This window comes from Macadamia integrifolia, chromosome 5 (assembly GCF_013358625.1).
Source record: "Macadamia integrifolia cultivar HAES 741 chromosome 5, SCU_Mint_v3, whole genome shotgun sequence".
In the NCBI taxonomy this organism is placed as follows: domain Eukaryota; kingdom Viridiplantae; phylum Streptophyta; class Magnoliopsida; order Proteales; family Proteaceae; genus Macadamia; species Macadamia integrifolia.
In genome coordinates this window covers 31,839,226-31,853,460 of record NC_056561.1, presented here as the reverse complement: position 1 = coordinate 31,853,460, position 14,235 = coordinate 31,839,226, and the positions used below count along the sequence as shown (strand labels likewise).

General features: G+C 38.8%; 1 protein-coding gene across 1 annotated transcript; it reads left to right on the top strand.

Moving 5' to 3' along the window:
* The first annotated feature begins 3,359 nt into the window (after positions 1 to 3,359).
* LOC122080209 (betaine aldehyde dehydrogenase 1, chloroplastic-like) lies at positions 3,360 to 13,928 on the top strand. The gene is made up of 16 exons (XM_042647125.1): positions 3,360 to 3,487; positions 3,676 to 3,811; positions 3,938 to 4,080; positions 4,594 to 4,674; positions 4,755 to 4,903; positions 7,091 to 7,183; positions 7,288 to 7,411; positions 7,548 to 7,613; positions 7,704 to 7,770; positions 7,951 to 8,027; positions 10,988 to 11,101; positions 12,001 to 12,078; positions 12,161 to 12,312; positions 12,419 to 12,479; positions 13,436 to 13,542; positions 13,631 to 13,928. The coding sequence occupies exons 1-16, from the start codon at positions 3,482 to 3,484 to the stop codon at positions 13,722 to 13,724; spliced, it is 1,548 nt and encodes a 515-aa protein (XP_042503059.1). The 5' UTR covers positions 3,360 to 3,481; the 3' UTR covers positions 13,725 to 13,928.
* The last annotated feature ends 307 nt before the right edge of the window (positions 13,929 to 14,235 follow it).

Below are 14,235 nucleotides of genomic sequence, written 5' to 3'. Positions count from 1 at the left end.
TAGGTGCCGGTGCAGTTCTATGGCTTATGGGTGGATCTGGAAAGGTTGATCCGAATTGCCTGATGAATGTCCCTCATGAGGTTGTTGGTCTTGAGCATCTGTCTTTACAGATCCTGGAATTGTTCAACGATCTCCACGTGCTTAGAGACAGAGTAGTTCCTCACAGGGTCGCCTTGAGTGGTTGTTGCCGGTGGTCTTGCTGCTGGTCCTTGCTCCCCTATGGCACCCACTGTGGGAGGCGGTGCTGGTCCTTCTATTGGTGTGGGATGTGTTGGTTCTACCATAAGGGAATTTTCAGTGGCCTATGAACATCGAGACCATCGAGATCTGGTTTCAGGGGCAGTGGGAGACACAACTCGTTTACTGTGCAGATGCATTAACTTCTAAAGCTTTTTGTTTCAAGCTTCCCACAGACGGTGCCAATCTGATGTGGTAAAATTTGACCGGATGATCTTCCTTGCAAGATTGGGTACTCCACGCTAGTCCTGCACAAGAGAGCAGACAAAAGAGAGCCGGACTGACCCGAGGGGGGACTCTCCGATGTCTAAGTCAGAATTTCTCCACAACAGTTACTTAAGAAAATTTCTTGTCAAAAGAGTGGTCGATCCCTTCTCTAGGGGCTTACCTTGCTATTATAGGCTATGACCCTAAGGTCTTGTTTGCGGAGAGTCTAGCTTTGACTAATAGTCCACCTCGCCTGATCCTGAGAATATGCCCAGATTCCAAGAAAGATCCTGTGTTTGGGACTCATGAGTGAGCGTCATTCTGAGTTTTAGGTTTGGTTGGACTCCTGTGTGCGAATTTTACGATTAGTTGTTCCTAGTTTTCCATGTTTTGCTGGTCGTGTTGCAGTGGGTTACGGCTTCTGCTAGTTCATGGCCACCCTGGAGATTGTTGAAGGCATGAGCTCGGCCGTAGGGGACCGAAGTGGGAGTTTGACCTTGAGGAAGACCGAGGTACGAGCTCAGCATCAAGAAAACAGAGGTAGGAGCTCGACCTTAGAGATTCTGAGGTAAAAGCTCGGCATCAGGGAGTCCGAGGTAAGAGCTCGGCCCTTAGGAGCCCGAGGTGGCTTGATCTTAGAGAGTCCGAGGCTAGAGCTTGGCCTAGATGCGACAGAGGTTAGAGCTCTGCCTGGATGAGACCGACGTTAGAGCTCTGTTTGGATGTGACTGAGGCGAAAGCTCTGCCTGGTTGCGGCATAAGTGAGAACTCGGCCTAGATGTTGCCGAGGTGAAAGCTCAGGCAAGTGGCTTTGACTCGCTCGTGCTAATGTGGTGGTCCGATTTTGACTCATCACCTCCTAATTCTGCTTGCTGAGATAAAATCAAAGCAACATAGCGTTAATTAGTAGAAACATAGTGTGAATTAGTAGAATTTGGAGAAGGTGAGGCCCCTGTCCATGCTTTGACATGCAGTCAAAAGTTTGGATCTCATCGGCACGGTCAAAGAAGACATCCACACCTTCACCATAAAGGCAAACAAGAACTTTATGCTCCCTTGTTTTTTCCAGCTAGTTTATTTGAAAAACTTTATTGGTTATTGCACCCTTTAATGGGATCACTTGCAAGGATTTTGATCTCGTACTCTTAGCCTTTAAGACTTTTCAATCCACTTTAGAGAGGGAGAGAGAGTATGTGACACTCAAAAAATACGACAAATACCATACCTGCATGGGAGATCGGGTGAGGTGTCTCACCAAGAATACAACAAGTATCAGGGGGTTTAGAAGATCGGTGAGAGTGTATAAACTTTAGTCCCACATTGTCCAGAGAGTGATTATTGAGCTAATTAATAACTTCTATCCTCCTTAATATGGCACAACACGTTTTAAAACCTTGAGGTCCATAAGTCAAAAAAGACAATATCCTTCCAAAGTTAATGGAACTAAGATATTCCTCTTCATTCATTCCTATAAATCATCATTTTAGGCATTATTTTATGTGCTGGTCACATAAAATTAGGATTTACGTTGATATCATGTGTTAGATTATATAAAACAACTTAGTTTCAGCATTTCATATATTAGTGCACTTGTCAGTTTCATAAAACAATAGTTAATTAAATCCATTATTTTTTTAGGTTCTATCATGTCATGTGTTTCTATCATAGGTTTCTATCATTTCATGTATGGATTTTTATATATGTTTATTCGTCATTTCATGTGATAGTGTATAGTTGTTATTTCATTCATGTGAGTTTATTTTCCATATCAAGCATGATGTCATCTGAGTATACATAATGCATGTACGTTGGCCTAAGGTTGTTATGATTTTTAGGGGAGAATATTCAAAATTCAAGCATCTAGTAGAATGATCGGTTTTACCAAGCGAGGTGGGCGCTTAACACATTCCCACTCTTGTAACTTGACACAAACTTGTATCTTCGATGAGTAGACCAAATATAAAGTCAAACCTGAGAGGTTTGATCCCTTAGTCGAAATTAAGCCCCCCATTCGAGCTTGATTCCTTAATTTGTATTGAGCTTCCTAATAAGGTTATAGGCCCTATATCTTAGGTGGCAGCTCCAAAAACCATTTATTCCCCATCCCCCTTAGTCATCAAGTAAATTTAGAGACATCACCTTGCAAAGCAGACAAGTGAGGGAAATAAACAGGGAAAGATAAAGAAAATAATCCCTCAAGAAGGAGAGAGGGAATGTTGAGTCCGGGAATAGGGAATGGATGGGCTAACCCTCGATTTGTTTGCTATTCTTACACAATGCTTAGTGTTTTAGGTTGGGCGAGGTCTCACCTATATGATAAAGTCATATTACCATTTTTTTTCAAAATTCATTCTTAACCATTTTAATTTTTTGGTTATCCTAAGGATTTGAAACACTACTAAAGTCATAAGGAACCTCTAAAATTATAAACAATTGAATCCTACAATATTTCGAAAATACCTTGATTTTTCATCGCCTAACATACCCTCTACTGTGACAAAATAAGGTAAGTGTCTACAGGGCCTATAGATGCAAGCCAACATTTGCAACCATAGTGATGGATATAGAGTGTGGATCAAGTTCTTGTATGATTTGATCCGCACACATGGATACCACCACATGACTTTTTCTTTTGTGGATTTCATGTGTGTGGATAAGATGGTACGAAAATGATTCTTATCAATCCACATAAATGGAATCCACCCAAAGATCCATGTGGATCAGACCATACAATAATGATTCTCGTACCAAAACCTGATCCACTATTCCAGTCTCCATGGATAGACCCAGTGGATCACAGTCTTAGCCGAGTCAGTTATATCAATCAACGGACCCCATGGTCAAGGATTACCACCCCCAATTCACGGCAAATTGTTAAATGGAGCTCTATACATACGTATTGCTTTGACACCTCCCCACCAAGCTCTAAACTCACATGGGTTCGAGTTTATAGGAAATCATAAACAACGGATAGATTACTAGCGTTGTGCGTCCGCTGTTGCAGATGCCATTGACGTCATAAACAAAAATCAAAGCAATGGAGGTTAGATTTTGTAATGGTTCTCCGCTAAAGTTACTGTTACTCATAGTTCTGTAAAACCCAGAAGAAATTTACTTTCAATCTTGATCATCATTTATATCATATCATATTTAATACTCATAAAAAGCCAACCCACTTGATCGCTTCTTTAAATTCTCCACTTTCTCACTTTACTCTTCACTCTGGTTTAGCTCACTCCTTCAGCATCTGAGACAGCCATGGCGATCCCAATTCCATCTCGTCAGCTCTATATCGATGGAGAATGGAGGGAGCCCCTCAAACGGAAGCGGATTCCCATCATCAACCCCTCCACTGAAGAGATCATAGGTTCCACTTCCCTCTCTGCAATTTCTGCCGGATTTTCTTTCTTCTCTTTGATCATTTAAAATAACAGTCTCTTTGAGTTTAATTTAAGTTTGAAATATAATTTTGTGGAGTTGGGTACTGATTCAGGGGATATTCCTGCTGCCACCGCCGAGGATGTGGAACTAGCCGTCGATTCTGCTCGCAGGGCCTTCTCCAGGAATAAGGGAAGAGATTGGGCTTCCGCTTCGGGGGCTTACCGCGCCAAGTATTTACGTGCCATTGCTACTAAGGTATTTATTATTCCCATTTATTCTGTCTTTAGTTTATACTTCGTCCTGGTGGATTTGAACTTTTTATCATATTGGGAATCGTGAATCGTGAATCGTGAATCCTACGATTTTGGAATCAATCTATTGTGATGGGTAAAGCTGATATCGAATTATCATTTCATCTTAAATATTATGATTGGTTGCTTATGCTCTGATCGTTCAATACCTTTACAAAAAGTTAGATTGCTTTATGGTCCAAGTTTTATAAAAGCCAAGGTTTTGGCCTTTAGGGGTTCCATTTCACCTAAACGACACTGCTTTCTATGGTGTTTAATTCAGATTGCAGTATTGCACCACATCTTATATTAGCAAAGGATACTCAATTAGCTTCAGAGGTTTCCAGTGCTAAGAATTCCCTAATTATTCTTTCTTGGTAGAAGATGTGGATTCTAAATCTGGGTTGCGAAGTTGTTCGGTTATTTTCACTTTTCTCTTACATGTGATGAGGATTTCCATTTTTCTAACCGCATGTAGGTTTTAGAGAGGAAGTCTCAATTGGCTAAGCTAGAAGCTCTTGATTGTGGAAAACCACTTGATGAAGCTGCATGGGACATGGTATGCTTGTGATGTCTTTGCCATTTAGGTTGTTTAGTTATCAAGCATATCATTCTTATCTATCTATTCATGTGATCCAGGATGATGTTGCAGCATGTTTTGAGTATTACGCAGGACTTGCTGAAGATTTAGATGCAAAACAAAAAGCTCCTATCTCTCTTCCTATGGAAACATTTAAGTGCCACATTCTTAAGGAACCTCTTGGTGTTGTTGCGCTGATTACCCCTTGGTATTTGAGAGTTCCATTTCCTTCCTGATGTTCTTGTTTTTCATTGTATTTTTATTTTCTAATTTTCTGATTTCAGGAAATTGAGTTGAATAATTATCGATTTGGAAGTTCATCATCATTTGCCGTATGGGTGTCAGTAATGATTTATTGAACTGTTATAGGACTTATGTTCCTTTTCCATTCTCTTTAAACTGTATTATTTGCCTGAAATTTTGTTCACTATTTACTCTGCCATTCTTGATTAGTTGTATGATCTAAAATCCTATTGGAGTCGCTAAGTGATGGTCCCTTTCCCCACTCCCTCCTCAGATACTGGTATTAAGTAGTGTTGCTAATGTAGGACTAGATTTGAAGCTCAAACTAGACCCAAAACTGCAGGCAAGTTTAAACCAAAGAACAACCAATAACCACCGAATACCAGACAGCAACAACAGTCCAGAATAATCAGTCAACAGTCCTTGAAAAACCAGAAATTGTCAAATCCAGAATCTGGAAATCCAAGAACAGAATTTGCACCAACAAATAGACCATCCAGCAACAGAAATAGAATATTGAATAAGGTACGATCAGAATCAAAACATCACAGGAATAGCTAAACCAAATCAGAAGTCAATTCTGGACAGCAGGTTCTGAAACCTAGCAATCGATCCTAATATCTTCAGGAACTTCAATAGAAGATTATTAAGGAGCAAGTAATCAAATATAATTACTAATTAGAAGGTCCAAACCATCAGGAAAATAAAGGCAGCAATCAACATTAACAGGCATCACAGATTAGACAATAATTTCTGGGCAGAATCCATTATCGGCCAGGACTGCAGAGTACTACACATGAGCTGAACCAGTGGTCTGATCTGCTTCAAAATTGGATCGAGTCCTATTCTGAAAGGTACTAATCGACCAAAATCACAAGGCCATCGGGTGGCCAGAACTCCAAAACAGAATAGGAGGATAGAAAGGGAAAACAGAGATTCAAGAACCCAGAAAATTTATGCAGAAAATTCAGAGTACTTACTTGTTCTGCTGGAGAAGATAACCCAATAAAGAAAGCCAGAAATAATAACAACCCACTCGGACTTCTCGCCGCAGAGTGTCGACTGGATCAAACACCAGTCCCTAGGCCTTGATCAAACACAAGGAGCAGCCATGGAAACCAGTGGCAGCAGCAAAACAAGAGTCTTTTTTTGTAAACATAAATCGTGGGCTGTAGTGTGCCCTCCTCTTTATTTATAATAATGATGGGGTATTGCTTACAAAGTAGAAACTTAAAAGCTTCTAAATACTGACTTTCTAAACTACTAACATGTAGTTACTAAAACTGGAAATTGTAAACAACTTAAATTAGAAACTAACAAGGACTGAAATTAGAACTAATTTAGGACTTAAAAAATAGAAACTAAATTATGACTAATTAAGTAACTAATATAACCCCATCAGTAGCCCAACCGTGGGCTATCTTGGACCAGATCTGGTCGACCCAGTCAGCCACTTGGGTCGACCCTCTTGTTCCTCCTGGTGTAGACCCTCGGTACTGCATCAGTTGCGCTGTATTTAGAGTGTGGATTGCAAGTTGTTTGAGAGTGCGGCTGGGTATTATGTTATGGGTAGTTCTATGGTGAATGTTTTCACCATTTTCTGTTATCGGAAATTTGAAATGTTACCTTGATGCTATTATTTTATGGTTGTTGGCTTCACACATCTAACTACAATTTGAACTGATGCCTTTAGAAGAATCTATTAAAAAAAATTAATAAAAAATAATAATAATAATAATAATAATGCATATATTAGCTTAGAGCTACAGGTATATCTCTCATTAAAAAATTCTGGAAGAATAACTATTTGCCCGAAGTGAATCTGAAGTGTGACCAATTATCTGGCAAGTGGGAACTGTGGTCAAAGTGCTTTTCATGAGCATAAGCATTGTAAAATCAAGTAGATGTCAAAAAGAAAGAGAGGGGGGGGGGGAGAAAGAAAAAGAGCTGGATTGATAGGTTAGATTTTTATTTGTTTTCTCTACATGCATTTGTGTCTGAATGGATGTTTATGTATTTCATTGTATACCTCATGTCTCATGAAGAAATAAAATCCAAGATTTTTTGTCTGGTGTGCATGTATTCTGATCTGAATGTTTGATGAATTATTATCAATTGTCTCATTTTTCATTTTTTATTTATTTTGCTGAAGGAACTACCCTTTTTTGATGGCTACATGGAAAGTTGCTCCAGCCCTGGCTGCTGGGTGTACTGCTATACTGAAGCCATCTGAGTTAGCATCTGTGTGAGTCCATATATGCTTTCTTTCTTATTTATTCATCTCTGGTGGCTGGCTGTTCCTTCTGTAATTTTTTTTTCTATGCACCTCTCATCGTACGTGCTTTTCAGGACTTGTTTGGAGTTGGCTGATATATGTAAAGAAGTAGGTCTACCTGCTGGCGTTCTAAACATTGTGACTGGGTTAGGCGTAGAATCTGGCGCTCCTTTAGCGTCTCATCCTCATGTTGACAAGGTTCAGTTGTTTTTTCAGTCATCTCTTGCATTAGAAGTTCATGAAGTCTAGGGGCTTTCACTCATTCACGATATCATGGTATGTTATTGATGAATGTCTTGCTAGTAGTAATCGTTTGATCATATTCATCAATCAGATTGCATTTACTGGAAGTAATTTAACGGGAAGTAGGATCATGGCTTCTGCGGCTCAAATGGTCAAGGTATATTGGAGACTTGTCTTCTTAGGATTTGGATTTCTACTAGTTACACCTATTCCAAGCATTTTAACTGATACTATGGTTGTATGCCAGCCTGTTTCAATGGAACTGGGTGGTAAAAGTCCGATTGTTGTATTTGAGGACGTAAACCTTGATAAAGGTTAGTGCCCTCTATGTCACATGGTGTTAATTTTCTGAAATATCTTTCCTCCCGGAACAGGTTATTGGAACTTCGTTTGCATAAGCAAATGCAAATTGCACTAATCTGTCAACTCTTTCAATGTAGAAACTGAATCAAATTTATTGATATATTCACACTTTGCCTAGTCATTCAATACAGCTGCTGAGTGGACTACTTTTGGTTGCTTTTGGACAAATGGGCAGATCTGCAGTGCAACATCACGTCTCATAGTGCATGTAAGGATGTCATTATTTATGATTTAACAGAATTGATAACCTCTTGATAAAGTAAAGTGATAGAACAGGATTCATTTCCCTTGATAGTTCTTTCTTTTCTTTTCTTTTCTTTCTTTTCTTTTTTTCTCTCTTTTTTTTTTTTTTTTTTTTTTTTTTTTTTTTTTTGTTTCATTTTTTCATTTTTGGGTCTTCCATCCTCTCTGTGGGGGATAGGTAACAAGAGATTTTATTGCATGAGGAAATTGATTGATGTAGTAACACTTGACTGTGGTTGGATAAGCATGACTGGCTTTGGAAGCCCAAACCTAGACAGAATTGGTTCAAACCGGGTTTTTGGTCCACTAAGGGCTGGAAGTAGTTTATTTTATTTGGATAGGATACCTAGGAGATAGGCTACTGTTTTATTTAAACTCTATTTTATTTTCAAAGTTGGATTAGGATTTAGTTTCAGTTTCATGTTCCAAATAGGATTCTTTTGCGTTCTGTTTATTTAAGATTTATAACCCAACGTTGGAAGTAGTGAATTTAAAAGAAAATTTGAATTGGGTTTTGCTCTGAGTGAGAGTGTGACCATCGTATGATTTCTTTCCTTCCCTACAAGTCTGAGACTCATCTCAGAATCATTCCCTTCTCCTAATCGGCTCTCCACCAGAAAAGTACAGTACAAAACCCAAGTATACCACCACGACAAATGGAGGCCAAAACCCAGGGACCCAAGTAGGGACTACTCAATCAGATACATGCCCAGATACAAGGAATCTCTGTTAAACCACCCTTGGGTGAGTCATCAACAATGGAAGTGGTTGAATGCAGTCTTCATGAAAAGGAAAAATCTCCTTGACTCTGCAAGAATCATGCTTTCCTAATTAATGCATGTAGCTCCAGCTCTGATTGAAGGATCTTCAAGGGACCTAATGTCTCAGAAAGTAGCTACAGAGCCTAGTGTCTCAGAAAGTAGTCAATTGAAACGGCCCTTAATAGTTGGGATATGGGCTCTCTCTTTGATCTGTCGTAGCAGCCTCTTTACATGAATATGCATGTTACCTAGGTGTAGGAAAAATTGAAATCTAACGTAGTTGGAATCTGTCAGATGATGAGTTGTACCATACAAAGAACGATTAGTGCATTTGAAATGATTTTCAAATATGAATGAAAGAAATGATAAAATTTTTATGTATAAAAATTAAAGCTCGTAATGGGTTGGTGTTAGATCTTCTCATATGTTTACGAAGTGAAGTAATCATTGTGAATATGAAGTCCAAAAATCGAGATTCACCAGTCAAATATGTTCACTCTCCAAAGATACTTGAATCGCAGTTTTTTTTTTTTGGGGGGGGGGTGGGGTGTGGGGGTTGGTGAGAATTTTCAATCATAAATTTGTTATACATATCCAAACCTTAACACTTACACCTTGCCCTTTTAACAAGTGTACCACCTCATCTCATGCCATTCATAGTTGTTTGGAAACATCAGTGCACACAGGGCCTCACAGAATTTACTTATATGGAATATGCTTATTGGGTTGTTGGATATCTCAGAAGTACATTTCTCCTCGGCATGGTGTGTTCATGGCCACGTATTCTCTTTAAGAATCACATTATATTGTTGGATGTCTCACAAGTACTTACTGTTTGGATTACATCCAGGATCAACTTTAAGCTTGTATTTGTTTGCGTTCATCATATATCGTTTTGGTAAATAAAACAAAAGTAGAGATAAATGCGAAGCTGGAATTATGGAGATCAAACATAGAATAAAAAGAATTTCAGATAAGTAGAACAAAATCAAAGCATATGATGAGTAATTTTTAGTAACAGTAAGACTGAAAGTGGGGTAGTGAAAATTGATAATAGGAGATATCGCAAAGTGAAGATTTTGGGTACTTAGGTTCAATCATAAATAAATGAGGAGATATAGAGGATGATGATACACAATGAATTAGAATAGGTCGATAAAGTGGAGGGATGTGTCAAGAGTGTTATGTAATCGACTTGTTTCTTTAAAACTCAAATGAAAATTTTATAGGATAGTTAAATAACCAGCAATGATGTATGGAGCTGAATGGTGGAGAGTGAAAAAAATACATATAAACAAACAAGATATTGCTAAACTGAGTATGTTGAGATGGATGAGTGGTAAAATTAGAAAATATAAAATGAGAAACAAACTAATTACAGCTAATTTAGGATTAGCTCCAGCACATGATAAGTTGTGTAAAAGTTGTTTGAGGTGGCATCGATATGTGCAGTGGAGGTCTTTGAATGCTCCTTTACAGAGGGGTGATTTGATTCAGATTTTTTGGAGGAGCTAAAAGAGCCAGGTCTAAATGGCTCTAGGAGAAGTGGTGAGGAAAGGTAGCTTCGGACTAGTAAAAGTATAATTTTGAATTGAGTTGATTAGAGAAAAAAGATTCATTTAGTCGACCCCATTTAGTTGGGATAAGGCTGAGTTGAGTCAAGTTGTTTGTCCCACAAGTACATTTCCCTTGGGTGTTGATGTGCTCATGGCCACTTGTTATTTTCAAGAACCCATCTCTAATTCAATTTTCAGGATTACATGGGGATGCATTTGTTTTTTCTTTTGGGTGGAGGTGGGGGTGGGGCGGGTACATGTTCATTCCATATCTCCTGCCTCTGTAGTAGCCCAATAATTAAACAGTGGAATTAGGCACTTAGTAATCTGAGTTTGTATCACATTAATAATGCTCCTCGAGGCCTTCAGACTTGAAGCCTTACTTCACAAATATTGCATTTCCAATAAGTTGATAAAGAGGGGAGGGGGCAAGGTCTTTGCAATCCCTACAATGGATTTTTCAATTCCTTTTTGTTTCTTTTCTTCTAAGATTTTTGCTTTCAAATGTCTTCTTCTCAATTCCAGTTTGGTTCTTTTCTTCTAAATTTTTGCTGTCAGATGTCTTTCTTGGTCTCGTTTCAACCAAATTTTATATGCAAATGTCTCAGGAAAGGATTGCAGCAAAATTTCTGGAGAAACTCATTGACTGGACCAGAAACATCAAGATCTCAGATCCCTTGGAAGAAGGTTGCAGGCTTGGACCTGTTGTTAGCAAGGGGCAGGTAAGGAAGCTGTGTAAACAATTGCTGCAAGTCTTTCTTCTTTATATATAGGGTGGGGGTGAGTTGTTCATCAAAAGTGGTGGAAATTTCCGTACTATAGTTGCATTTTTCTATTTGTATTTTCCTGCACTGCATTAGCTTATTAGTGTCCAACTCAATTTTCTAAAGTATGGCTTGTGGAGCTAAAATATGAGGTACATGTATTTACTACATTTATGTGGAGGGAAATGCTAAGTGTCTCTGCTATAACCATTGGTATGATTGCATTCATATAATGGCAAAATCAGCTATGGATAGAACTGGATTGTGTATGTTCCATACTCAAGTACTCATATGATCATACCTTACAGATTAAATCTAAAAGCACAAAGCAATTTTTCCGATATGAGTCATGAATGCAGTGCACAATATTTTCCAATCATCTGCCTATCATAGTTGCGAGGCAACTCCTAGGGTGCTTGATCATCACCTTTGCTCGCCTTGGTGCCGTGACATATTTGCTGGCCAAGTGGCCATGAGTCTATGACAGACACATGTGGGAGATGACTTCCTCAGATTAAGTCATTTTCTTTCAGCAGCTGTCTGCAGACTAGAGCAAGATGGCACATCAGTTCCAGTGCATGTCATGCAAATAAATGGCTAATGTAGCCTTCCAATTTACACTCTCCTAAAATTCCTTCTGTTGTTGTCCTTGAAAAAAATTCCTATAACCTCCGTCCTGTATCTAATTTCTCAGTTAAAATGGTGATTGTTGATGTCTCTATTACAGTACTTAACGATTTAGTGGGTTTGACTGCTTTTAATATGCTGTAAATTATTAAAGAACATAGAAATACTGTCTTCTTATTTCTTCATTGATGTTCAATGGAGCCAGCTAATATATTCTCCACTTCCTTCAGTATGAGAAGATAAATAAGTTTATTCAGACTGCAAAAAGCGAAGGTGCTACTGTTCTGTGTGGTGGCGGCCGACCTCAGGTAAAATCCTTTACGGATCATATTCTGTAATGCTTCAGTACTGATGCGAGGGATCACTAACTAATGTGACAAATGATTACAGCATTTGAAGAAAGGTTTCTTTATTCAGCCAACCATCATAACAGATGTGGATACATCCATGCAAATTTGGAGGGAGGAGGTCTTTGGACCTGTTTTATGTGTTAAAACATTTAGTAGTGAAGATGAAGCAATTGAACTAGCAAATGACACGCAGTGAGTACACTATTTATTAGGAGTGTTTAGCTGAAACCTTTTCAGATATTTACCCCATGGATTGAGTTGGAAAATTTGGTTAAGATGCTTTCTAATTCTCTCGCAGATTTGGCTTGGGTGCAGCTGTGATTTCCAATGATCTGGACAGGTGTGAGCGTGTGAGCAAGGTATGATTAACTTCGAAGTTTTACTTGGAATTAATTGACTATCAACAACATCAACAACAATCTCAGCCTTAATCCCAACTTAATGGCGTTGGCTACATGGATCCAATCAAAACATAATAGGAAAAAAAGTCCAAACAACAGAAATGTCAAGATGAGAGAAGAGAGAAGAAGGGTGAGAGTAGAAAGATGAGAGTAAGAGGAAAGAGGTACAGCCCAACAAGTCAGGAAAATCTAGCTACATGGGGTCGGGTACATGGATCTATGCCCTCCAGTAGGCTCTATCCGAGGTCATAATTAGATTCACAGTTGAAGTAACTGGCAGAAAACATATATTAAGTAATTCCTAAGTCCACGGGCATGAATCATCCATATTACAGGTGGTGGTTGAAGATGATTACTGCCCTTCTTTCATTGATTGTATTCCAAATTCCGATTGTGCATGGTTGGATCATTTTGGGACTAACATCTGGGGGCCATCTGCAAAATTTGGCCATTTTGATCCTATTCATACACTCTTTGATGCTCTACAAACATTTACTGGTCAATTGACTGCTGAGTTCTGATGCACAGACTGTCCAAATATCATTGGATCTGGATGTGCACGCCGTTGAAAGAGCATTAAAATTTGCACATAGGGCCGGGGATGTTTTAGTATCAAAGTTGCAAATACCCACAGGGCCACAGACTACAGGCTTCGCCGGTTGCAATGCTTAATCATCATATTAGTGTGATGGCCTTTTGTATTGTTATTTGTTGATTATATTTGTTTATTCCCTCAGAGCTCTGAGCATTTAGACTGTATGGTTGGACTGTTGAACAGCCTGGTGCTAAGAGAGCAGTCCCGCGGTCCCGTCTCCTTTAAAAAAAATCTTATTTTCTTTCCGTGGTCTCTGGGGAAAAAAAAAAAAGAAGATCATGGAAAAGTTTAAAATGTGTTATTTATTGCTTCTCTACAGGCTATTCGGTCTGGGATGGTGTGGGTGAACTGCTCACAGCCCTGCTTCTGTCAAGCTCCATGGGGAGGTATCAAACAAAGTGGTTTTGGGAGGGAACTTGGTGAATGGTAAGAGTCTAGGTCTCTGGCTATAACGAAATACAAGAAATTGCTTCACCAAACTCACGCTGTCATGCCTGTCTTTGTTTTTCTATAGGGGGCTTGAAAACTACTTGAGTGTGAAGCAGGTTACGCAGTACATCTCAAATGAGCCATGGGGGTGGTACGTTGTGCCTAAATCAAAGCTGTGAAAACTGCCATAGGACTTTGATGGACTCCAGAAGTAGAATACATCTTATAGAAGTTAGAAAGATCTTCAAACATGTGGGTCTCTAGAATAAATTTAGGAGGATTATAAAGTTGAACTACATGTAATGCATATCAATCGCGGGACACGATATTGAAAATGAGGCACTGGGTTAGAAATTAATGAACAGAACAGGTGTTTTTGATCACTGAAATATTTTGGGAAACAAGGCCCCAGAACTTTTAATTAGATAGACACATCAACTGGCTTCCCACCCACTACTGTAGTTTCTGGATTAACATCTCTTGGACGCTACAGATTACAACTTGCAGGAGTCTCTTGAATGGGAAAAAAATTCTCCATATTTTGTCATTAAGTCTCCGTTTGGTATCGTTCTAAAAAAACATTTTTGGAGTTTTTTCATTCTATTGGAACGAAAAAACAGAATCTTCTGTTTGGTGCACTTATGGTCCGTTTCTGTTTTTTTTTTTTAACAAAAAGTGAAAAAAAAAAAC